This window comes from Vigna umbellata, chromosome 2 (genome assembly GCF_029865625.1).
Source record: "Vigna umbellata cultivar VRB3 chromosome 2, Vumbellata_1.0, whole genome shotgun sequence".
NCBI classification, from domain to species: Eukaryota; Viridiplantae; Streptophyta; class Magnoliopsida; order Fabales; family Fabaceae; genus Vigna; species Vigna umbellata.
The window spans coordinates 38,596,341-38,622,858 of NC_142166.1; the positions used below are offsets into that span (position 1 = coordinate 38,596,341).

Here is a 26,518-nt window from a genome sequence, read left to right on the forward strand (position 1 = left end):
AACTGACTCTTGAGGGCTCCAACCGAACACTGAAATGACCATGCTAAGTACTGAGACTATAGGCTGGAACCAATGGATACAGACACTTCAAGACATTCAAAGAATAATACTTAGAAGAATTCTCATGAAGAAACCGAGCGTTTATAAATACTTAGCTTATTTGAGTTTAGCATCAAGAAAAACCGAATGCCAGTCAATGACTGATCACGGTAGAGAGGAAACTATTGAATTTGGACGAACGCTATTTTCATCAAGATATATTATAGGAAAGAAAATGAGCGCTTGGTATAAGACCGAGAACTACTCAGTACGAGCGCTTGGTGTAAGACCGAACACTACTAAACTTATATTGGAAAGCTTGATAGATATAATAAGATACTATTGGAGTAATGTTTTAAGAATAAACGAAAATATACGAATACATACATATATATATATATATATATATATATATATATATATATATATATATATATATATACACACACACTGAAGTTTATAATCGAACGCCAAGAACCATCTATGCTTGGCCGAACGCTCATGCACAGTATTTCGAAACGAAGACGCTCGTCCTCAACTAGGATTCTTTCCAAATGAAAGAATCCAATTCTAACCAAGTTTACTAGAAAAACCGAACGGTTAAGGACCGTTCAGTGACGAACGTACACTTTCATAGGAGAAATTTCATACCAGAATCATTTACATTCAAACTCATTTCTCAACATGTAACTTCATAATTTCATACATTCATATCATAGTCAATTTTCATACTTCATACAGTCCATATCATAGAAATTTCATATATTTCATACATCAGAACATAGCACAATCATATTTCATTTCCAATCATCAAATCAACGCACGTTCATGCAACACAGAAACATACAAATTAAATTAGATAAGCTTCCCTTACCTCTAAGCGAGAACGAACGTCCTAAAGACAGAGTTTGGTTCGCCTAACTACAATTCCTTCTACCCTCAACGCTCAATGACTCTTCAAACCAGAATCAAACAACAGAAAACATAAAAAATGGCTCAGACAAGTCGACATCATGCAACCAGAACTTGGTTTGCATGTACCATAGAACGAATGGCTAAAAACAAGGAAACTTACCAGTTCAGAACTCGAAACTGTTCGGTTCAAAATGAAGCTCTGGACGCCGGGAGTACTTCTACGGTGCCTGAACGAAGATCGGAGTAGAGAAATTGTGAGTTTCGGTAGAGAGAAGGGGGAGCTTTTTAGATAGAAGAAGGAGAAATGAAAGATCAGAGTTTTGGAGAAGAAGGTGCATGCAGAGAGAGTGTGACGTAACTTTCAAAAACTCAGTGTTACTTAAAACGAACATCCGCTCATCTGTTGACACCTGCATTCCACTATCTGATTTTCGGATCCTCGTTGCTTGACACCTGGCGTCCGTTCAGAGGGTTTGGGTGCGTTTTTAATGGTTCTGACAGTTATAATTTGTGTTTGTTTAGTAAAAACACATTTCTTGTGTTTGTATATTCAAAAATGAATTAAAACACTTGATTATGTAACTCAGTTGGACTAGTTAAATACTAGGAATGGTGAAACTTCTCTAACCAGTGGATTAGTTGTAAAATCAGGAATGATTAAACTCATTGTAATTTTTTGAAAGATTAGTGAAATTCCTTAAGAGTACTTAAGGGATGATTGAGCGTACCTTAGTTTGGAGCGAATCAATATAAAATTAAGCTTACCTTACTGCTTTGATTTTTAAAAGTTTTCCTAAGCGTTCTTATACTTAAGTGTTTAACACTTATTGCATATGTTCTTACTCCTACAAAAGCACTTCAACACTTATTTGCGAAGAGTTTTAAAAACTCTATTCAACTCAGCCCTTTCTTTCTAGAGTGTGTTTCAATGTATTATTAATACATATTTTTTTTATAAAAATAAATTAATTAATCACGTAAATACAAATAATAAATTTAGTCATCTTTTAATTCAAATCAAATTTATTATTTGTATAAATGTTATACTAATATTTATATTAAAATTTATTACAAGAAATTAATAATATAATAGGTTAAAAAGTCATTTTTTATAAAAAATAGTATAATATATATAAAAATAATAAATTTAGTCTTAATTTAGAGATAAATAATATTATTTTATTTTAAAAAAAATTAAGACTAAATTGAATAAAAGAAACATATAGAAATATAAAAACAAAATAAAAAATAAAAAATGACATTTAACGTTAATATTGACATGTATAATTGTTTTGTCATGTGACATTCACCATCTTACATCTTATACTAGAAATTTGACTTTTGAACAACAAAAAGTTCTATAAAAAGAAATTAAAAAAATCACATCATTAATGACATAATTTTCTTAAAAAAATAATCTAATCGAAACACTCTTTAAAAATTAAGAGACAATTAAAACACAAAGTTAAGTAATACCAATCAAAAACTTTTCGGTTGAAGACCAAGTAATTAGTTCAAAATTAAATAGTTTTGAATTATAAACAACTTTATTAAGCCTCTCATTTATTTTATGTCAATTTTTTTTAATAGTGGTCCATACCATCTATCATTCATTAAATTTAATTATAGATCTTGGTTGACCTGCCATTTTATACCCCTATAGAAACGTAACATATTGAAAACGGCAATGGCAATACTATAATTTATATGTGATTTATAATGGATAAATAATTGAACTCCTTAGAAAGAATCCTTCTTCTATAATTAGTAGATGCATGTACTCCAACTACAAAGAAAGTGTCCACACCCTCCTCTTTTACACTATGTTTACATGAACAGATTTAACTGTTCATACGGGTTTGCGAGCGAGGAAACTCACTGAGCGCGGTGTTCATTTTCGACTATTTGTGAGAAGGGAAATGAGCATATTTGCAGGATGGGAGGTTTCCTATCACTCGCATAACTAAGAAGATTTGCGGTGAATTAATGAGAAAAGCCTTTTTTACCCTTAAAACATTTCATAATACCATGCTCCATCCCATGACCCGTGATGTTGGAGGATGCAGCTTCATCCCATGCTCCTTCAAGCAGTCGACGAAGGTGGAGAGCGACATGAAGCAACAGGAAGTGATGGGCGGATGTTGAAGAAGATGAGGGAGGCGCGAGGAAGATGGCGGCTCTGGAGCGACGACGACGTCCGATTAAAGGGCGAGAGAGTAGCGGGGCGCGAGGGTTTGGCGAAAAGCGCCGCGACGGCGACGACGACGGAAGTGACTTTGCAGTAACCTGCATCCTCAAAGGTGATTGGTTGAGCGGTGGCGTTTGGAGGTTTTTTGGTGGCGGCATCGTCCATGACCGATGATGGCCGGCGAATATGACAGTGGTGGGGAACGAGCAAGCCGGTGACACGGTGGTGACTCGGTACTATTTCAGTTGCGGGAATGACTTTGAGGGTCTGGAGCAGAATGAAGCTTTAGCATAGAGGCTATTTCAACCTTGGGTTTCAGCGGAAGAAGTTGGCTTTTGCTTGCAAGTTTGCGAAGAAATGATGAAAGATGGAATCGTGATGGTTGTTGATGGCTCGAAGATGAGTTCTTGGTGGTCCTTCGTGGAGGTTCTACATGTGGCTATCAAGGTTATGATGGCTGGGTTAAGGTTTGCAAACCAAAAAGAAATTGGGGAATTGGGAAGATGAATCGAAGGCTTTGATAGATAATAGAAACTGGTTTTTGTCTTGAATTTCCTTTTGTAGAATGATACTTGAAAGCTAACAATGCCTACAGATGTGGTTTATGAAAAAATGATACTGAATAATTGATATAACATTAAATATTAAAATTAATTTTAATAATTAATTTTAATTTTTTATTTTTATAAACTTTTTTACAATTAAATATAACATTAACAATTATCATTTTATATTACTTTAATAACTAAGGACATTTTGATAATCTTTAATTTCTACCAATTAAACAATTTTTTTATCTATCATATCAATCCAATCCTACACTAATTCTCATAAACTTTACTTCTAAATATACTTTCATTTACCTCCAAATTCACTCAAACAAATAACAAAAAATTTACCCTCAAATTCATTCAATGACTCTCTCTCAAATCATTTTCTCCAATCACCCTCAAAGGAACAAAGCATTAAGTTTAAAAGAAGAGTGATATACACTTGAGGAGATCATAAGAACATAGTGAGAAATAGTCATTATGCATAGGCACCAAATTATGCTTTTGTCATTGCTAGTATATGAAGCAAACGGTTTAAACTTTCACTTCGAAACAAGTAAAAATGAAATTTTATCAAGTATACATAATTGGACACACTTAATGACACATACTCTATCACTTTCGAATAAATATCATCTTTATTTGTTTTTTTGATAAATATCCTATTAATTTCTCTTATTTTTATAAACTTGTTAAATACTTTCACTTTATATTTAAAAATTTTATTTTTGAATGTTCATAATATTTTGTTTAAATTTTAATCAATACGATAACTTTAAAATAAAATAAAAAAATATCACTTCAACAAAATTTAAAATAAAAATGGTAAAATTATTTACTATAAAATAAAAGTTGATTACATATCAATCAAATCATGAGAGGAAATGGAAATATTATTTTCTAAAAATTTAAAGGGTTTATTTATAATTAGAATGAACATAAATGCCACAAATGCATTTTCCCCCCAACAAAATAAGACAGAAGTTAATGTGTGCATTTTTCGAAAGAGAAGTACAAACATAATAAATAATTATAGGAATAAGGTGTTGTAAAGCTAGAATACATAGCTTCCGATAATTTTCCATCCTGATGATCTCATTATCATTGAACAATGGTAATATTTGACTTTATTTTTAAGAACACCTCCCTCACGTAAGCATTTTTATCGATCTGAACTGGCTAGATATTTGAGAAAACTACCATGTGATGAGCAACTCTTCAATTCAACGGGAAAAAATTAATAAACATGCAACGGCACCAGTAGAAAGTTTACAAATTTGAGAATAACATTTGATTTGGGCCACATTTCACTGTTCTAAATTACCATTTGAAAACAGAGTAGTATAAACGTTTTCCCCCTTTCATCTTCAACTGGAGGGGCCTTAATCATAATCGAAAACAACAAATATTCATACAAGGGCTGAGAGGCCTAAACATTGGAAGTAGAAAGGTCACTTAACCCATATACCACAGGTCACTTAACCCATAGCATATTTCTGGGTCCAGCTTCTGGCAGTTGACTCGTACTTAGTCCTATCTGTCTTGTACATGTGGGCGATTTCGGGGACCAAAGGATCATCAGGATTGGGGTCCGTCAATAGGGAACAAATTGAAAGTAACACCTAAACACGGCAAAGACAAAGTAAACAATGCTTAGTTGCAATTCGATGACTCTTCTCAACAAGACATAATAGGAACGGCGACAATTAAAATCCCCAACTACAAGAGCCAAATAACTGCTTGAAAGAATCAACCATCAAGCTACATATGGCCGTTCCTTCCATTAGAATTACTCAATTGACAACAGAATTCCAAACTTAAAGATATGTTAGGACTTCATTGTAAAGAAATACAAATATTTTAATTTTTCATTAGCAAAATTAGTTTACATCGTTCCACAAAAAAATGACTATAATATTAACAAATATTGAGGTCATACATCTTTAACGATACCGTAGACACATATAGGATGATAGCTTAAAGTAACTTCAATATTGTATATCGAAATTGAATACAAGTATTAGGATCATGTGCCAATAAAGTAGTGAACACATCTAAGTATGGGCAATTTTTCGAAGTTGGAAGAATGATTAAAACATAGTTTAAGGAATAACTTATTATGTAAAACCAAGAAGAAAAAGACCTTGGAAATAGTTAGGGCAGGGCTCCACTGTTCCTTCAAGATGTCAAGGCAAATGCTTCCATTGCTATTAATATTTGGGTGAAATACCTTCGTCCTGAATGCAACCTGAAAGGCATTCACAATCCATGAGTATACACAAGATAAGCTGAAGGCCTTGCACCGCACAGGGCTCATGACGCTATACAACACAGAATTTGTTATACTCAGAAAATAGAATTCTCATTAAAATCAACAGTGTAATCGCTAGAGTTTGTACTATTTTGAAAATTGAGAACAAACAATAAAATTTAATTCTTGGTAAGAAATGAGAGTTTCATGGAAGCATTCACTGTTAAAAAGGCTCCCTTAGAACATAAAAGTTCCAAACAAGCTAAACAAAAGGTATAGAATTAAAGGAAATGTAGAAACGTTACAGAAATAGACACCTCATATATACAAACCTTGGGTGGCTTGAAGGGATAGTCCGGAGGGAAATGAATAGTGACGAGGAAAACACCTCCAGCATAAGGACTGTCTGGAGGACCCATAATTGTTGCTTGCCAGTGAAACATGTCTTCAGCAACAGGTCCTGCAATGTTTTAAAAAACAACAGATAAAATTTGGGATAAGTGCTAAGATTTTCAAAATGATAACAACACATAGCTAGATTAAACACATCCCTAAGGCCCAATATACAAGCACATAGTAGCATCTCAGGATCTCAATCAATTCCTAAGTCCCAAAACGAATTTCCAACAGGTTTATCCAACTATATTTAATTTTATAACTCTAGAGATTAGTAGCATGATAAGGAAACAGCAAAATTACACGTCTTCAAAATAAACCAATCAGGTTGGATAAACTTAAATTAAATATAGTTGGATAAACCAATCGTCATAATAATATACCATTAATCATCAAATTGGCAATAAAGGTCTAGGTCATATGGCTATCTTAAAAAGATTTTAAGTAACCTAGCAGAGAAATTAGTTTGGATCACCCCTTCAATCAGGTTGGACAATAACACAAGCAGCGATCCAAAATGAGGAATAAGACTCGTGAATACTAATGGTCACACCGATTGTTGGGATACTTAGAGAGGAACAACGTGTACAATCAAAGTCCTCAACTGGAAGAAAACCTGTTCCTTATTGCAAATTTAACCGTGAAACACACAGCAAGGCCGCAGCCAACATAGGCATCGTCCAGAAAATAATATAATCATTTATCAGGCAAAAACAATTTAAAGCTTAAAACACATACAGAATCTGTTCCAACGAAAAAGAATATCACACATCCCTAAAATGTACTATATCAATAACGAAAAATTGTTGAACGTCCACACAGCACCACCCGATCATCAACAGCGTCCAAATACATGTATAAAAAATTTTAGTTAATACCAAAATATCAGAAAAATCGATTCATTATCAGAAGCCCCAAATCATGCCTAGATCACTGTTACCATACGGTAACAACAATCTGCGAACGGCTAAACAATCATGCTAATTTCCAAAATAGCATACACGATCATTCAGCGATACAAAATCAGAGATCGTATAAAGTTCTTCCATCGAAACCAAACTTACAAAACATAACGAAAAAAAATAAAGAAAAAAATACCGGCGCTGCAAGAGGTTGGTGGATCCTTCTGGAGATCCTTAAGTTCCTTCAAGATCCGCTTCGACGCCATCACGAAAACCTAACCGAAATCGAAAATCAGATCAGAAATTAATTAGCCACAACGCAACAAAACATAAACAGAGGAATAGATCTCGGTGGATAGACGTGATTACTCTACCTTCTCCTTATTCTTATTCTAGTTTCTTCTTTTTTTTGTTTTGTATTATTTTTTTGTGTGGCGAAGGAGAGAGAAAGGCAAAAATGGAAGATTGTGAGGGATTTGGGGATGGAAAAGTGCTTTTATAAATGTCTGGTGCTGCGGAAAGGAATCGATCCACTCTCTTTTGCCTTCTTCCTTCCCCTTTCCTTTTTACAATTTTTCTCCTCTCCCGCCCTTATTTATTTTTTTATTTTCATGCTATTATTATTCTTCCTGTTTCTCAATTATTATTAATTTTACTTTTCCATCCTATATTCTCTTTGGAAGAGAGGAGAAAAATGAAAAAAAGTAGGTAACCCAAAATAAAAAAGTCATGATAAAAAATATTTTTTTATTATTGATAATTAAGATTACCAATATTATTTTTCAATTAAAAAGAGACAAATATAAAGAATTATTAAGATTATGAAAAACATGCATAAAAATTTCGTTATTATGCACAAACATCTCTACACATTTTTTTTTCTATTAGCAAAAATAATATTAACACTCGTCTCCATTTTCCTCTTTCTTAATTTTCCTTTTACTCGTCATCTTCCCATTTTTTTTCCTTTCGACCATCTCGACATTCGAAGGCGCATGAAGGAAGCATAAGCGAAGGGTTGTGGGTCCATACTTAGCGTTTTTTGTACGAAATCCATTCCTTTTCCGCACCCAGGGTCAAAAAGTGGCACCTAAAACAAACTATCTTTCTTTCTATCCTATTATTCCTCAATCAATATGTCCTAACCGTGTTCCTTTTCTTCTTAACGCATTCCTCATTTTTTCATTAGTTATCAATCAAAAGTTAGAGCAATAAATCTACTTTACGATACCACCAACTCCACATAATTATTAAAGCATTATTAAGTTTATGTATGCGCCTGCATAATTGAATTTTATTAATAGATGCATGCACCATTCAAAAAGTAAGGAATAAATACCATTAGGTAAAAACCAAAATATTAAACATCATTTAATACTTTTTAAATAATTAAGATTTGGTTTTATTATAATTCCATATCTATAATAAAACCATACACGTTAATTAGTTCAATTTACTTCATACATCGTTGTCTACTTTTCTCTTACATATGATAGTTGAATAATTACAAAACATGTGCTCTAATTTTCTGCCTTATCCACATGTTATTCTAGAAACTTCTATCTCATAAATCAGTGGATTTGGACAGGAAGTAGAATCAAACTGCCGAAGGTGGTGACAAGTAGAAAACTGGGTCATTTTTTCTGGCAAGGAGATGTATGTATTTTTATAACAAGAATAAATTAATAATGAATTATCAATATTATGAAGGTAAATAAAAAAAAGAAAAAAGAAAGTGAAATTGGATTATACGAAGGTGAGAACGCTAGAAAAAATGAACGAGAGCCAGCTGGATGGGGTCCACTGGGCCAACACACGGTTCAACGCGAGCGAGTTGACTCGTTGATCTCGACTCATAACTCGTAACCACGCTTCCAATCTCAACCTTTCTTTCTGATTTGGCAAACACGGTGGAGGATGTCGGAAGGGAACCAGATCGACGATTCCAAAAACGACGACGTTGCAGAGGATGAATCTTCTCCGGTTCAACGCGACGAACCGGAAGAGAAGATCCGTAAACGGGACCACATCGACATCCTTTCTCACCCCAACGTGATGAGGCTTCTGAACAAGCAAGGTTGAAGCTTCCCTCTGATAAACCTCACTTTTTTTTTTCCAAAAAAAAAATGTTTATCACTCTTGTACCCGTCATTTTAATATGCGTCTTATTTATGAAATTGAAGAGTGCGGTTTGCGTTACAATTCACGAAACTCATATATATTGTTATGGAAGAAAAACATACACTGAGTAATTCGTGAAAATCTTAAATGCTGTGTGGTGATCTCTTTTCAGGTGATCAGATTGTTCTATTTGCAGATAAAGTTTTGAAGTTCACTGGTTCTGGGAAGATGAAATACCGATATCTGATGATTACGGATTTTGCGGTTTACCTAATTGACCCTGAAACTGATTCCCTCAGACGGAGGATAGCCCTTGCGGCGGTTGAGAAAATTTGTGTCAGTGAGTTAACTGATAACTTTCTTGTAGTTATAATTCCGACAGAGTATGATTTGCTCATAGCTAGCGCTAGAAAGAATGAAATCATCACTGCCTTTGTTGAAGCTTATGAACCTGAGGTCGTTTCTTCCAATAGGTACTTGGAGTTTACACCCATTGCTCGCTCTCACATTGCTCCATCCTTTGTAATTGTACTTGTATGTGATTGTTTGTACGATCTACAGTGGGTCCCTGAGAATTTTTACAGAATGTGTTTAGAAATTTTGTATATACATGCTAGCAAACAATTGACTTTGTTGGCGATTCTCCATTTTCTAATCCATGGTCTAAATAGAGATGGCATGCTTTCAAATTAGCTTTGGAAAGTTAAAAGAATTTTTTTCCTTGTTTCAGCAAACCTTGTTACATTTCATGCTACTTAGTTGAGCTGCAATCTTCTGTGTGGGCTACTGATTGAAGTTTTACACTATAGACATTGAAAAAACTTAGAGATTAAGAAGTTAGTCCAATTGTTGTACCATCCCAGTATTTCATCTTTGTCTATCTTGGTTATGCACGATGATATCTGGTATGTCTGTGGTAGCTGTATAAATTTATTGATTATGTATAAATTTATTGCCAATGTGAATTCTAAGTGATTCATTACACCCTTGACTGCTATAATGATCAGTATCCCATTTCTGAAGTCCTCATACTCACAAGGTAGTCCCGATAAGCATGAAAACGTCACCCCTGGGTATGCACAGTGTAGTCTTGCATGGCAGATGTCTGCAACATGATTGCATTCCCTGATCCCTTTTCTGTTGTCTCTCTATTTTACTTTTCTGTTGAGTGTCTCAGTTTTAGTTATGTGGGACAATAAGCAGTTGACATGTTTTTCTTTTCTGTTTATAACCTGGTTATGTGCTTTTTTATGTGTATGTCTTATGCCCTTACTTTAACATTTTCTAACCCCAAATTTTAAATGTTTCTAGTAAGTTGTTTGTTGTTTATAGACATGGTCCATACTGTATTTCGAAGCTGACAATCAAGGACTAATGTTTTCATGGGATGTGGTTTCCCCTAACCAAATGTATTACTTTAACCCAGCATGTTTGATTAATGTTTTGTACGGTCTTTACAATTTTGTTGTTGTAAATTCTGTTGAGTATTGCTTTCAACCATTGTTACGAAATTTTCTTGACTTTAATCTAGCACTAAACACATGCTTTGTAATTCCTTTTTAGGTTTGAGTATAATGCAGCATCCAACATGGTTAAGGAGATTGAATTTGAGGAAATTGAAGGTACGTGGAGGATTCTTTTTTCCTCTAATTTTTTTAAGGTGGGGCAATGTGCTTGGAAGGGGAATTAATGATCTAGGTCGCCATTCCATTCTTATTTCTCTTATTATAGTACTTTCTGCTGCATGTTTTTAGTCTTGTCTTACTTTTGTTTAATATATTTCAGGCGGTGTCAAAACAAAAATTTTGAGGAAGTGAATTTCTTTTGTATTTTCGTGACAATGTCTGTAACTTGCTGGATATACGTACAGGAAATTATTGTTGAGCGATTGTGTAGAAAAGGTTCTTCTTACAAGTTTAAGCAAACTGCACGGGTGAAATTACCACCGTATATGCTTTAATCTTTTATGGCATGTTTGGATTATTGTTCCTTATATATTGAATTTACTTTCGGAGAAGAATGATGCACTATGTATTTTTTTTTATAGTAAATGTATTTTTGGGAGCTTTCAAACGGCAATACAACCATGCCTTTATCTTCCTTTGATACTGAGTTGAAACTACGGTTGTCTAAGGGAAAATTTTGTTGCTGCTATTGGACGAGCGTAAGAATTAGTGCAACATACAATCAGATGTTAGTTGTATCCTAATTCATGTCCCGGTGGCAAAAGTTTGAGCTAACGAGCTCTCTATTGTAGTGGACAAGGCTTATACGTCATCGTGGAGCTCTCTATTGTAGTGGACAAGGCTTATACGTCATCGTGGTTCATCTGTATGCCCCAAAAGTTTGTATCATTCTCCCTTCCTTTCACTGAAAGAACAGGAATTAATAAATTTTCCAGTGTTTGTTGATGGAAGGTTCAATGGGAGACGTCAACGTATAGAGCAAACTTCTTTACACTGGGTGTACATATTTGTATATCGGAGAATTAAGAGCGTTCGACAGTGTTGTCTTCAATGTTATTTTTCTTCTCCCTTTTAGCATGACAGAATAGAATGACTGGTTTTTGTCTCCTACCAGTGATATAAAGTAAATTGGTAAGATGTTAGCTTCATATTGAGCTGAAAGTAAATTGTTAAGATGTTAGCTTCATATTGAGCTTTAACAAACAATACATAGTAAAAAGCTAGATTATAAAATGAAAGTACGAAGTAGGACAAGTTATTTATTTTTTAAATGTTGACTAGTGGAACAAATCTGTCATGGACAATCAAAGTGAACTGAGAATAGTTAATAAACAACGTATTTGGTGTCCTGTGTGCAGTGCAGTTCACAGTAGGTATCACGAACAGACAGCATAACGGAATGTAAAGATTCCTGACTGCATAATACAACACAATTATTACTAGCACAGGGACCCAGTCTGATGTTACTGGTAGCTTAACTACTCAGCGTAAATTTGTTTTGCAAACTTCCAAGAACCAGAAGTCCTTTCGATGGATATCATTTATACTGTTAAGAATATAATTGAATTGATTACATCTTAACGACTATTCAGCAGAACAAAAGAATATCAGTGTTGAACAGAGGTAGAAGGTATGTCCACTGCACGAGGTGTGGGTGTAGAAACTTCTGACCGAGACTCCGTAGATGGTAGATTTGGGGTATTTACACGGCGAATCTCTTCAACCATTTTCACCACGTCAGGCATCTTCGGTCTTTGATCCGGTATCCTTGCAGCACAAGCCATCCCTATTTGTAGCATCCCAACCATTTCTTCTTCTATGTTGGGATACCTCAACAGCTCTACATCAAACACTTCTGCAGTCCACTCCTCTCTAACAACAGAATTCACCCATCTAACCAAGTGGACAACCTGTTCACCTTCTGTGCTGTTTATGGGCGATTTCCCAGTCAGAAGCTCGAGTACTAGCACCCCAAAACTGTAGACATCAGATGCATGGCTTGCTTTACGCGTGTCAGTTACTTCTGGTGCACGGTATCCAGTTGTTCTCATGGCAGGGACAGGTATTGGACTCATCAATGTTGCCAAGCCAATATCAGATATGCATCCATATCCTTGGGAGTTGATGAAGATGTTTGAGGCTTTTATGTTTCCATGAACGAGTTTCCCGCCATGTTGTGAGTGGATGCGTGCAATGCCTCTCGCTGCACCAATTGCAATTCTCAAACGGCTATCCCAGTCTAAAGCACTTCTACCTTCCCCTCCTTTGCCTGCATAATTGACATGCAACAACACGCTCATATTGGCCATTTCTAGAGAAAATTATACGTATGGAGGTCTAATTATTGAATTCAACGTCTAGTCAACTTAAAAGAAAAATGCTCCAGGAAAACAAATGAATATTAACCAAAGTCAACCAATGTGACAGACTTATTGTTTCACCGACTTAGTAGTCTTGATCCATTAATGCACAGGCAGGGAAAAAATTAATTTAGAACATCCCTAACGACATACTTCTAGGGTTTAATTCTAGTACTACTAGTTAGGCTGACATGTTGATAGAGAGACTACGTAGGATGACAGAACAGTTTGTCCAAGTATGACTCTGTTTGGAAGATCTTATTAACAACTTATTTGGGCATATCTCATTACTTGTACAAAGTATTCAGAAAAGCTTATGAAAATAACTGAAGATATATCTGTAACTTGGGTTTAGATTATTTCAATAAGCTCTCCAAGATAACTTATGAAAATAGATTACAAATATATATATATATATATATATATATATATAGTGTTATTTCTGTTTTAATTATTAAACCAGCTTATACGTTATTGCTTACTTGCTAAGTACCTATTCAATAAGAACTCAATTATGTTGTTTATGCAAACAGGCACCTAGTGGTATAGACTTGGGCTTGCTGAACAAAAGAATTCCTATTATATGATGCAGAAAGCTAAATTACCGCTTAGTAAGCCTGTTGGAAAAAGTGTGAGAAACTGAAGATAATATAACTGTAATGTTTTAGACAAGAGAAATGGATCAATATACCATGTAACATTGCAGAGACGCTTCCTTGTTGATAGTAATCATATACTATGAGTTTCTCCTCCTTTGAGTAGTAATATGCCCTCACTGCATCCACATTGTCGTGCTTTATTCTCCCCACCACCTCCATCTGCTGTTCAAAATCTCGTTTTCCAACAGTGACCTCCTTCAACCTCTTGACCACCACAGTGGTTGCATCCTCTAGAGCAGCCTTATATGTCATGCCAAAGGTACCTTTGCCAAGAATCTCAGCAGATGCTCTCAACAGGTCCTCTAGATCAAATGCAAGATTGCTACCCTCAAAGAAGACAATTTTATTGTTTTTGTCTTGACTTCCGGAAGATTCTGTTTTCAGAGAGGTTTGTTTATTCTGGGATTTCATTGGTTGCACATCCACGTCTGCATTCTGATAGCAGCACACAATCAAGAAACCTGCAATCACCACAAACCCCAGCACGGAAGCACCAATGATGATACCCAACAATGCAGGTTCACTGAGTCCTTTGGATTTTTCCCCTGGAGGAACCGCCGGTGGTTCCACAGGAAAGGCCGGAGGAAGTGCTGTTGCTGATGTAAGATTGTTACCAGCAAAGGCTGAACTAGGAAATCTAAGAAGAGATTTAGGCACAACCCCACTAAGGTTATTGTAGGCTAAATTCAGCTCCTCCAGGCTAGGAATATTGAGATCAGGAATCTCACCCGTAAGGGAGTTATTGGCAAGGACTAATGAAGTGAGATGAGTCAGATTTGAAATTGAAAAAGGGATACTCCCATTAAAATAATTGTTGGATAAATTGACAACACTGAGATTATTCCAAACTGAAAAATCCAATGGTAGTGGCCCGGAAAACTTGTTAGATTGAAGATAGAGGCTGGTCAAATTTTTCAGCTCAGAGAAACCATCAGGGAAAGGGCCTGATATACCATTTGATCTGAGACTCACAATCTCAAGTGCTGAGAGGCGACTCAGAGTGTTGGGTGGGATTGGACCACTCAAACCAGCTCCTGGCAATCGAAGGGCTGTTACTCGAGACTCGTCAGAGTTGCAAGTCACTCCTCTCCAGCTTTGGCAAACAGAAGTGTTCTCTTCCCAGTTGACATGAGGAGAGTGATGCATGCTGTCAAGGAAATCAAGCAGCGCCTGCTTATCCTCCAGTGGTTCAGCCAGAACACTAACCAACACTGTTGAAAAAATGTAGAAAAGGGCCAGCTTCTTGTCCATTTTCTGGATTGATGAGAGACGAAGATCAACAGTTCAACACAACCTGGATGCAAAGTAAGACCTATACTCGGGATATTGGTAACCTTTACAAGAAACCAAACTGGAGTAACATCGAAGGATTAGTTACAGAATTAAAAAAACGAGAGTATTTCCAATATATACGCAAACCCGAACCAAAGACAATTGTGTCCAAGACATGTTGAATCCACAGTGTGCATTTTACTACACTAAGTATATCTATCGGGTCAAAATAAGCAGCTCATGTTTGACAAGGAAATTAACCTTAATAATAATTTTTTTTGTTCACCTACTCAATTGTTTTCCTTAATGACTACAAAAAAAAACGATGCAAACCTAAACTTTGAAGCTAAAAGTCAGTTTAACAGGCAGCCAATAACAACCCGGTGATGATGGCCAAGACTTTTGACAGCAGCCAAACACACCATTATATGGAACCAATCAGAAACATCAACAGCAGAAATATTCTCCGTATATGTACACCAGAAAAGTATTAAAAATATAAAAAATTTGGGGTTTATTCTTTCCTTGCATTTTGGAAGTAATCCAAGTGAACACAGAAAAAGGTAGAAGGCAGATAGTACTTGAGAGTTGACAGATAGCATATAGAGAAAAAATGGAATACTTACAACTCACTTCTTGATCCAAAAATTGAGGAAGCCAGTTAAAGATCCACAGACAGAGAGCACAATGTCCTCGAAAACCATGGTACGAATCTTGAAGAACAAAGAAAGAGTGATGAATTGAGGAGTTAGCTAGAAAAGCAGTGGGTCCAGGGCCATATTAGATACATGTCCATCTTGTGTTCAGAAGTAGTTAAGAGGAAGGAAATCCAAACTGGGGTCGTTGCAATGATGATGTATAGGTAGTGATGGTAGATGAGCTGTATTCGCTTGCGACAACAGCAGTGCCACATGCAATTGAATTGAAGCAAGAGAAACTCATTCGGTAATGATGTAGAAGCCAAAGATTACATAGTATTTTATGCCGCACAAATTGCAGGATGCATATGCGTTTACTAATGAAACAAATTACAAATATGCAGGCTTATATATTTTTATGCAACTATATATATATATATATATATATATATATAATAATTCAGTCACTAGCTCACACGGAGAAACTTCCCATGCCTAAATTAAAAGGAATGCGTACCTAACTGCTGGTTGTATCGCATTTCACGTACGGATATTACTTCAATCAATTATTACAGAATTCTTTGTTTGGAAGAATATAAATTGCAGAGGCATGTATGAAAGAAGATCTCCCCCACTTCAGAAAAAATTTTATCATTTTTACTGTTCATTTTTTCTATGCATATAAAGAAGATTTTTCTGTTTTATAGTTAAAAAATGATAGCCATTTTGAGCTTTTTAGCTTATTTAAACAAAAAAAAAAATCATGTAGTATACCCTAAACACATCCACCCTTGAAAGTCATTAAATTTTTAATCAACCAAAAATAAATACAGTAAGCCACTTTGGCAACTGTTTAAATTCCATTTATAACTGATTTCGTAACCAAATTTAGCGTTGTGAAATAAATTGAAGTAATGAAAAAATCTCTTCCGGACAAGTACCATAAAGCAGCATATTATATAGAAAATATAAATATGTACTTTTTTAAGTAGTGATACTTTATCCGGAAAAGAAAAAAAAAAGGTAATGCTATGTTTCTTATAATGAATAATGATACTTTAATAGTATTTTTTTTATAATATTTTAATATTATTTACGGTCCAATATTATTTCATAATCAATAATAATATTTATAAATACTAACATAGACCAATAACAGAATGACAGTTAAAATGTTGTTAAAAAAATATTGTCAAAATACATTATTCTTAGGATATGATATTTGTATGTTAATCCTTCTAATGCTAGGAAGAAAGTAATATTTGTATGTTAATCCTTCCAATGCTACGAAGAAAACAATAGAGGAAAAATTAAATATATTTAGTATTAAGAAGTTAAAGAGTTATTTAGTAAGCGAGATCATTATAATATAAAAACTATTAAAAGGTTTACAAATTTTTCAGTCAATTTTTTAAAAAATATTTTTACAGAACATAATGAGGTGCCAATGTGTTTTTATATACAAATTCATTGTTAACAAAATAATCAAGTGTAATCGACTCCCAAACTTCTTATGATTATATTTATGTTAAAGGATTATCTATTCCCAAATGTATGTATTATAATTTATACTGTTAATCTATTAACAATACTTTTGCAACTGCACGGTTAAAAGATTTTTTTTAGAAAAAATCTTTGTCGAAATAAATGTTTCAATATGTTTTAGTTATATTATTTATTGACAGTAGAATATTAAAGTTTGTTAATAGTAAAAAATATTAATAGTTTATAATTCATAGTACCCACTTGCTAAGGCATAACTTTAAAATAAAATGTAAATTAATGAATACTCTCCCACCATTCCACCGACGCGATACTGTACAAGTTACGTACATATACACACTATACATACAGTAAAAATATTACAGCGAAAATATCGGAAAATGTTGACATTGCTAATTGGATACTGACACCATGGGTATTTTATATTTATATTTATATATATATATATATATATATATATATATATATATATATATATATATATATATATATATATATATATTTTATATGTGTGTGTGTTTCTGTAACAATTTTATCATCACCATTTACAGCCGTTGACCACTATTTATCATACATTAAATCGTAATGAACCAAATTAGGACTAAAATATTATACCAATAAAATGTAACTAATTTCTTCCTTTCTCTATTTTTAAAGTTCTTAATTAGATTTTATATACCGCGTAAATATGGTTATTTTTTGTGTATTAAAATAGATGTAGATGTAAGTTTACAAATTAAATTGTTATCCTTTTTACTGAAATTAAATTGGATTTGGCAATCACGGTGATTAAAATCAAGTATACTTTTAACAAAAATATACTTTTGACAGATTTAAATTTTTACATTATTGATATTATTTTTTTTCTTTTTCTTTTTTACTTTTTTTCTTAAAGTAAAATAAATAAAATTATTTTTTTATAACTATTTTATCTTTTATACTATGTATCAAATAAATATAAAAATGTGTCGTTATATTATTGTTTTACTTTTTATTATGCTATATTGATTATGTTAGTTGTATACCTAGAGTTTGTTATCACAAGAAATCCAATAATTATTATAGTAAATATGATATTTTTTGGGTTTTAACCATCACAATCATGAAAAGTGATATGTTTGAATATTTCCAACAATGAATAAAACAACATCATTTTTGTTTTATATCAGAATTTTATTTAGATAAAAAAAAACATGTTATTTTGTTCTCCTTTCAAAATCTTTGATCAATGAACATATTTCAAATTGTTTTAATTGATGAACCGAAATCAAATTCATATTTAAGCGAAAGGATTATAAATTATAAAGGTAACAAATTCAAAAGGTATGCAAAGTCCATTCGGTTCTAAATTTTTTTTTGAAATATAATAATTAAAGTCATTCAATTATGATAATCATATTTTTTTATTTATTATTAAATTTATTTTAAATTTTCAAAAATTATTTTCTTTTAATATGTAATTATTTGTTCTCATAACTAAAATTATTAACATTACATTATTTAAATTTGAATATTTTGTTTTAATTGACTTAATTACCTTATATTTAATTATATGATAAAGTTATATTTTAATAAATAACTTAAATATAGTCTCACAATCAAATATTATTATTTAAATTTACAAAATAAAATATTTATATTAAATTTTAATTATATTTTTCATAAACTTAAACTTATATAATAAATATATTTTATCTTTTTAAGGAGTCTCATGCATTGCAGTGTACATATATTTTGTAACTATGAAGACATCATCCAATGATATGTGGTGACACCAATAGAATATGTGAAAGGTTCTATCAATGAGTAGGATAAAAAGGTTGAGGTTTTAAAATAGTTTTAGAAAGTGGATTATTTTAGGGAAATCTTTCATGTATCCCTTTTGATTTTCCTACCCTCGACACCTAATTAAAAAATATAATATTTCTACTTTTCTAGTTGGTTGATCCTAAATCATTTTATATTTTAATTTAAAAGTGTTATTTTATTGATTTTCGTTGGGGGTGAATAAAAGAAGAAGTATTTGTGTTATTTTACATAAACATTCATTTCAAGAATAATATTACATTACCGATTTATGTTGTGGAACTTAACCATGTAAAACTTAATCATATTTAATGAGAAAACTAAATAATTGTCAATTTTAATGATACAAGATAATTAGTTATCATAATAATTAATTTACATATCAATTTATATATTTTTTGATATTAGTAACATAAATCTATTTTTTTAATAATAAAAAACTTGGTAGTTAAGGTTAATAATTAAATTAAAAATTAATTTATTATGATGACTAATTTAAAAACTATTCTAGTTATCAATAACTTTTAATTTTTAGTTTATAAATTGGTATCTAAATTAATCACTATAACGGTAACATCTCATTTTAATAGTATAAAACTATTAAAATATTATGTTACATATATATAATAGAATCACTTAGATGAAAACAAACCTATAAGAAGACAATAGATCTACTTCTATAGAATCATCTAACAACTCATCTGATTCACCCTCACATCTAGCTGGAACAACTGAAAATATTGTCTTCCTAAGCTTACACCATTAATATGATCATTGCAAAAGAGAAAACAACACATAGACAAACACAAAAACAAGGGTAAGTTAGATACAAGACAAGTCATGTCACCTTTACAGCATAACATACATAAATCATTTATGTAACATACATCAACTCAAACATCTTAACATGCAAGGATCTAGACTAACTATCATTGTATGGAATGTCGAGTTACAGAGGTTCCTGTGTGGTAGAATAGTTGGACTACCCCAAGCTACCACACCAGGTTGTCCTACAAACACCCTTTTGCCAACTAGAGAAAGGTCTCTCAAACTCGAACCTCCTGCTATTCTTACGACATGACTCATCACTTTCTAATTGAGCATGGATGATCATTAGAATGTCAAGATAAACCCCAACTTAACTCCAACCATTCATATTATACATACTTGAAACCACCACCAAGAAGTTTCTCCTTGGAACTCATTTTCACAACTTTAAAACCATTTATATCACTTCACCTTTACATTGCATACCAATACATGAAACCACTGATTATACATTAAATAACCAGAAACACCCTTACAAGTCATCAAAAATCACATAATAACATAATTTTCTTTATAGCATCTTGATACCCACATTAGGTAAGGAAAACAGCTTAGAAACTCTCACTAATAGCTCCAAAAGAGTCCAAAACCTCTAAAATGACCTATAGAATGTCCAAAACTAATATCCAGAACCTTGAATTTGAGATTCTAAAACTTGAAAACCCAAAACTGGTGCAATGGCGTTCAAGGGGCGCCTACGGGGCACTTGGGCGTGACACCAGATTCTAAAACTCGCCTATTTGACCTTGGTTACCCTATACACAAGTTTAAACAGTTCCTACAACCCCTTGACACTAAGACACCTCAAAAAATACATCTCTAATTCAAATTGACTACTCCAAACTCTAATTGACCATTCTAGACTACCTAAACTATCTTTTACCATTTCCTACACTAAAACAACAAACTAAAGGTACAAACTAATCTTAAAAGACTCCATAACAGTCTTCAAATCCTCCTTTCTACTCCAAACTTCCTAATTTAAATTCTCACCATTCAAAACCCCTATCTTGAACCCCAAACTTACCTAAAACTCAACATATCCACTATTAATTATTTTAACATTCAGATTTATTTCAATTACCCAGCTATGTAAGTTACACATGCTTAAAAGATCATAACAAAGACTCAATTTCTCTCCTATACTCATTCCTTAAAAATCCCAACTGTCAAGACCTCAAAATGAACTTAGAACCTTCCTAAAACCACTACCATGACTCTCCCTTTGTTCCTTATCATATATTTGCCAATTCAAAGTACAAATGAGTCTCAAAAAACCCATAATCAGACCTGCAATAACATATTCCATACTCCAAACACTAACTCATCAAATAGCCTATTAAAATCTCAATTTCTACTACCAAAACCTATAGATATTCCAACTCATTACTGCACCAACTTTGAAATACACAATCTAATAATCAATACAACATATTCTCATACAATTCATGATCACAATATCAACCAACATACATCACAACAAAATTTCATTGTCAAATAACCAAATCCCCCATTTAGATAAACTAATATTAATTCAAAAATAGAAATCACAATTCAATCGATTTAACATACATACAAACACTAAACTTAGATCACAAACATCAATTAAAGATGACTTCTAGCTTCCCTTACCTTACATTGAAGACGTTGAATTCTAAGAACGCTCCTTACTTTCGACTCAAGAAACTCTAGGAATGCCTATAAACCGTAGAATTGATATCAGAAAAGATCATTGGGACCGTTGGTTGACAAAGAACAATGAGTAGATAAAGGTGAACACATGTGTCAACCCTCAAAACCATAAGTTTTAGAACAAAACAACGAAAGGGAAAATGAGTCGAAACTTATATTCTCTATTAAAGAGATTGATAGGGTAGAAACAAACCTCGTTGCCATGGTCGTTTAGGTAACTCCTGGTCGTCAAAGAGATGACTCACGAGCTAGAACTCTTAGAGGGAAGGTAAAAAACTCTATAAAAATGGTTTTTAGATAGATGATACTTTTTAAAATAATAAAACTCGTCTATAACATCACTATTTATAAATAAATTATTTAATGATCATTAATAATTTGACCAATTAATTTACCTCTTAAATGGTCATTAATGCAAACCTTAACCGCTTGACAGTAGCTGACATTAGTTGCTCTTTAATTGTGCTCAACGGTTGTCGGGACCGAGAGGTTCCAAGACGTTTTCTTAAACATCTATCGTTCGTTTCTTTGCAACCCTTACCGATCAATCAGAATCGGACCCATAGTAACAAAATTAATGAAAAAAAACAAACTAATCACAAAATCCTCAAGGTTTTTAATAAAAAAAATAAAAATAACAACCATGTTGCACAATTAAAAAAATAAATTAAACAATAAAAATGAAATTAAGAAGTATAAAACTTTTAAGTATCAATAAATAAAAAACATTTAATAAAAACTGAAGTAAAAATATTAAAATTAAATTTATTTATGAAAAGAAATAATAAAACCTAATTAAACTTTAAATATAGTACTAGAATACAATAACCTAAAATTTGTCCTTACTTAAATTGAGAAATATGAAAAGTCAGCCTATGATGTTTTCTTAAGGCAATAATAATGTTGGCCACGTGCACCAACCCTTCCCATCCCAATGGGCAGAGGTAAAAATAATAAGAGATTAAAATAGGTTGTTGTTGTAACGACCAAAAACAATAACTCTGGAAAAAGGAAAATAAAAAAAGAAGTAAAATAATATGCATGCATTTATTGTAATATAATAGAATTGGTGACTCGCGGGTGGTGCATGGGACATGTTACAGGTCAAACGCTGCAATCTTAATTCTGCACTTCCCCACACATTCTGCTTCCATCACATCTCAAAAGGAATAAACAAATTTCTTTAAAAAATTGCCTCTATCCCATGCCCCATCCACAACAATACGCATTAATTCATTGATTTATTTATGAATAAATAGAGCTGCTTTACACCACATAATGACAATTTCTAGTATTATTGTACTCTTATCACGTTCGTCATCGTAGCCATTGCTGTGAGCCAAACATCATTCTTCAAAACAAAATGTAAGGATGGAACTATAAGACATCACATAGCTAAAAATTAATGAGAAAGTTGCATATAAGACATTAAAATCTTAATCAAATAGCAAGCACACTTCCAATCTTTCCGTCATGTGGAAGCAGTGGACTTTTCTTCTCTTCTTTTGCACAGAAAACCTTTATCTATAATTTTAGAAATAAAAAAATACATTCAAAATTTATATATTTAATTATTATCACTAATATAATAAAAATTAATATATATTTTAATAAAGCTATGCTACAAAAAAAATATAAATAAATATATATGTATGAAAGATTCTCTTTTGTTTCTTGATTATTGACATTTTTTAATTCATCAATAATAGATTATCTTTTTTATTCTCTTAGATATTTATGTTATCTTTGTAAAATGTATTGGAAATGTTATATTTAAAATATATATTGTTTTTGTATTTAGATTTTGGTTTTATGTCAAAACCAATTCATTTTTTAAAGGAAAAATTCTAAAATTTACGTCTATTATGTATTACCAGATGAAAATTTTGGAAAATAATAAAAAAAAGGACAAAATTTTATATTTGTTGTCTTACATATACATAAATTTACGATTGTTATAGAAACATTAAACATAAATTTACATTTGTTATATAGACACCAGATGTACATCTAGATCTAATACTTTATCAGAAATAAATTTATTTCTCTTATCCTTACGTCTTATCTCAGTCAAACGTAAAAAATCTAAAATATTTGACTGAAAAATATTTTCTTAGTTTGTAAATAATTTCCTTTTTTTTATCTTTTTCATGATATAATTGAAATGTTATTTCTAGTTTTTGAATGGTATAATTGAAAAAAAAAATATAAAATAAAAATTACATTCAAATCGTTGTACAATGCAAAAGTCATTTTTAACTTATAAAAAGAATTTTGAGATTGTACAATTTGAGAAAAGTAAAAATAAAATTTAATTTATATAGAGGTGCTGGGGAAATTTTACGGAGGTGCATGGAGCCCAACATCAAACCGTACCACATAATACTAGCCCGTCAAACAATTAGGATTCAAAATTTGAGAAGTTACTGTTTTCACCCCATTATTTACTAGTACACTCCCTCTTTCTTTTCTTTTTCTTCTTTCAACTTAACCGTATTTACCTATTTTTCTTTAGGATAAACATTCTCCTTCTCTACCCTTTTTCCTTTCTAACCACTAATACAGCATTTGTTTGGATTGGGATATTTTGTTTGGACTCTTTGGACATTTTAAAGAATTACAAAAACATCAATGTAGGGAGAGTTTCGGAATTCTAGTAAAATAAATTATGAGCCTCTAGATAGTACATTTAATTACAAAAGAAAAAAAACTATATATGACTTCATAAAAGTTACAAGGTCTGATTTGTTCCTATAAATGTATTAATATAAGTTATTACAAAAAAAAACACTTTTAATATAAGACTCAATATTTAATAAAACTTATATTTCTCATTTTTTTCCTTTTTTTTTCCTATCATATTAATCACTTACTTATTTTTAAAAATATCACTCCACTATCGTCAAACCATCTTCCTTTTATTCAATTATTCTTTCCTTTTAACAGGGTTTTATGAATTAATCTTGAGTTTTCAATACCATACATATCATAAGTGAGAATTGATCATGGATATACTCAAGACTATTTTGTGACACATTGCGCAATACTTAACCCATTCATTTCACTTGTTTAAGTTTAAATCATTAACTTTTTATTAAGTAATTGAACATTTCAATTACATTTGTTTTTAAAAAATTTTAGATACATTTTTTGTGTTGTTTATTGTTATTAGAGTAGGTGCAAAAAAACTAAAGTAATTTTCATTATATTTTTGTCAAATTTGAGAATTATATTAGTTTTTTTTCAAATGCATACGCTGTTTATAAAATATTATTAACTTTACTTGTAATTATTGATGGAGTTTTTCGAAACAAAAATTGATTAAATCATATTTTAAATAAACTAAACTTCAAAATCAAGATGGTTGATCATAAAGATTTAATAAACAACTTTGCCGCTTAAAAAAATCTAAAATTAAATAAGATAATGTTGATATATATAAACACGGTTTCTATCTTAATTTTCACGTAAAGTTGTTACATACATTCTTATTTTCTTACATCATTCATTTTGATGATTGTGTGGTGGTGACTTTTGATAGACTCAATTACCTTTGACGAGGAAACAATATGAGAAATAAGATTGTTCAAATTGTATGAGTTTGATGAGAATTAAGTGCGATATTTTATAGATCTTTAAAGGTGTTATATTAAAAGAAATTATAAGTGTTAAAGATTTTCTTACAGAAATTGAAACATGTTTTGCGAAAAAAGACAAGGCAAAAACATGTATCTTCAGAGCTTGATTTTCATGAAGTATAAAGATAAAGAAAATGTAAGAGAGTACATCATAAAGATGTCGAACATTGCTTCAAAATTTAAGACATTGAAACTTGGGTTGTCGGAAGACTTACTTGTAACTTGATTTTGATCTCTCTTCCTTTACAGTTTGGACAATTTAACATTTCATATAAATTTAAGAAGAAGAAATGGTTTCTTAATGAGCTCATTTCATATCGTATAAAGAAGATGAGAAACTGGAGCAAGAAAAGACTGAAAGTGTTCACGTAGCTAACATCTCTAATGACGAAGGAAAAATGAAGAAAACTGAGAATCCCAAGAATGAAGTTGTTAAATGTCCACCACAAAAGAAACAAAAATAGCCTGATGAATGTTTCTTCTATAATAAAGTTGGACACATAAAGAAGGATTGTACGAAATATCATGTTTGATGTGCAAAGAAAGGGTTGTCTAAGCTAGTAACCAATTGATTTTGAAAGATGAATCTATGTTGGGGGTGGTGTGGTGGGGGAAGGTGTGTGTGTGTGTGGGAGGGGGGATAATAAGGTTAAAGGAATAATCTATGAAAATTCCAGATCCGATTCATACAATTGTTTATGATGAAATAAGTTCATAACCTCTACAAGAACAAACTCAAGATCCTGAAAACCCTGTACTTCATGAGAAGTATAAGTCCATGCAAAACAATAAGGTTTGAGAACTTGTTTCATTACCAGAAGATGTGAAACCCATTAGTAATAAGTGAATAGTTAAAATCAAGAGGGGTTTTAAATATAATGTGAAGATGTATAAGGTTCGTCTTGTGGCGAAAGGTTATACTCAAAAGAAAGGGATTTTTTTTGAAAAAACTTTCTTTCGAGTTTCATTGAAAGACTCTTTTAGAACAATCATGGCTCATGTTGAACATTGTGTTTTGAAACTTCATCAAATGGATGTTAAAACAACGTTTCTTAGTGACAACATTGATGAGATCATTTATAGGTGCAACCAAAAAACTTTGTATCAGAAAACCCAAATAATATTGTTTGGAAACTGACAAAATCCATTTATAGGCTAAAACAAGCACCTCATAAATGGTACCATAAATCTGATTTAGGTTTTGAGATGAATGTTTTCTATTTTGTGTATCACAAATTCAATGGGAGCAAGAATTTTTTCTTGGTGTGATATGTTGATGACATACTTAAAAGA

At 32.1% G+C, this 26,518-nt stretch overlaps 3 protein-coding genes across 5 annotated transcripts; 1 reads left to right on the top strand and 2 right to left on the bottom strand.

Annotated features, from left to right (window-relative positions):
- Nucleotides 1-4,910: 4,910 nt before the first annotated feature.
- LOC124827933 (ubiquitin-conjugating enzyme E2 28) lies at nt 4,911-7,805 on the bottom strand. Its single transcript, XM_088106735.1, has 5 exons — nt 7,617-7,805; nt 7,439-7,517; nt 6,277-6,404; nt 5,837-5,941; nt 4,911-5,315 (listed from the first exon to the last, which is right to left on the bottom strand). Exons 2-5 carry the CDS (start codon nt 7,506-7,508, stop codon nt 5,172-5,174), a joined length of 447 nt encoding a protein of 148 aa, XP_087962861.1. The 5' UTR covers nt 7,509-7,517; nt 7,617-7,805; the 3' UTR covers nt 4,911-5,171.
- Nucleotides 7,806-9,060: 1,255 nt separating this feature from the next.
- LOC124827932 (myosin heavy chain-like protein) lies at nt 9,061-11,383 on the top strand. The gene is made up of 4 exons (XM_047301122.2): nt 9,061-9,319; nt 9,536-9,836; nt 10,927-10,985; nt 11,149-11,383. The coding sequence occupies exons 1-4, from the start codon at nt 9,160-9,162 to the stop codon at nt 11,178-11,180; spliced, it is 552 nt and encodes a 183-aa protein (XP_047157078.1). The 5' UTR covers nt 9,061-9,159; the 3' UTR covers nt 11,181-11,383.
- Nucleotides 11,384-12,121: 738 nt separating this feature from the next.
- On the bottom strand, nt 12,122-16,142 carry LOC124827931 (Leucine-rich repeat protein kinase family protein). 3 transcript variants are annotated; one of them, XM_047301120.2, is made up of 3 exons: nt 15,754-16,142; nt 13,881-15,199; nt 12,122-13,098 (listed from the first exon to the last, which is right to left on the bottom strand). In XM_047301120.2, the coding sequence occupies exons 2-3, from the start codon at nt 15,097-15,099 to the stop codon at nt 12,437-12,439; spliced, it is 1,881 nt and encodes a 626-aa protein (XP_047157076.1). In that variant the 5' UTR covers nt 15,100-15,199; nt 15,754-16,142; the 3' UTR covers nt 12,122-12,436. The 3 variants fall into 3 exon arrangements, with proteins under 3 accessions (XP_047157076.1, XP_087962862.1, XP_047157074.1); XM_088106736.1 differs by having other exon boundaries at nt 13,881-15,102; nt 15,747-16,142; XM_047301118.2 differs by having other exon boundaries at nt 15,747-16,142.
- Between the last annotated feature and the right edge of the window lie 10,376 nt (nt 16,143-26,518).

Bases quoted from the DNA above. Each gene is read 5' to 3' on its own strand.
- LOC124827933 (XM_088106735.1), bottom strand. From the start codon at position 7,508: ATGGCGTCGAAGCGGATCTTGAAGGAACTTAAGGATCTCCAGAAGGAT. The intron at 6,405-7,438 runs GTATTTTTTTCT...AAAACATTGCAG, and splicing joins ACCAACCTCTTGCAGCGCCG to GACCTGTTGCTGAAGACATG. The intron at 5,316-5,836 runs GTCTTTTTCTTC...TGCCGTGTTTAG, and splicing joins CTGCCCTAACTATTTCCAAG to GTGTTACTTTCAATTTGTTC.
- LOC124827932 (XM_047301122.2), top strand. From the start codon at position 9,160: ATGTCGGAAGGGAACCAGATCGACGATTCCAAAAACGACGACGTTGCA. The intron at 9,837-10,926 runs GTACTTGGAGTT...ATTCCTTTTTAG, and splicing joins GAGGTCGTTTCTTCCAATAG to GTTTGAGTATAATGCAGCAT. The intron at 10,986-11,148 runs GTACGTGGAGGA...AATATATTTCAG, and splicing joins TGAATTTGAGGAAATTGAAG to GCGGTGTCAAAACAAAAATT.
- LOC124827931 (XM_047301120.2), bottom strand. From the start codon at position 15,099: ATGGACAAGAAGCTGGCCCTTTTCTACATTTTTTCAACAGTGTTGGTT. The intron at 13,099-13,880 runs GTATATTGATCC...TCAATTATGCAG, and splicing joins CGTCTCTGCAATGTTACATG to GCAAAGGAGGGGAAGGTAGA.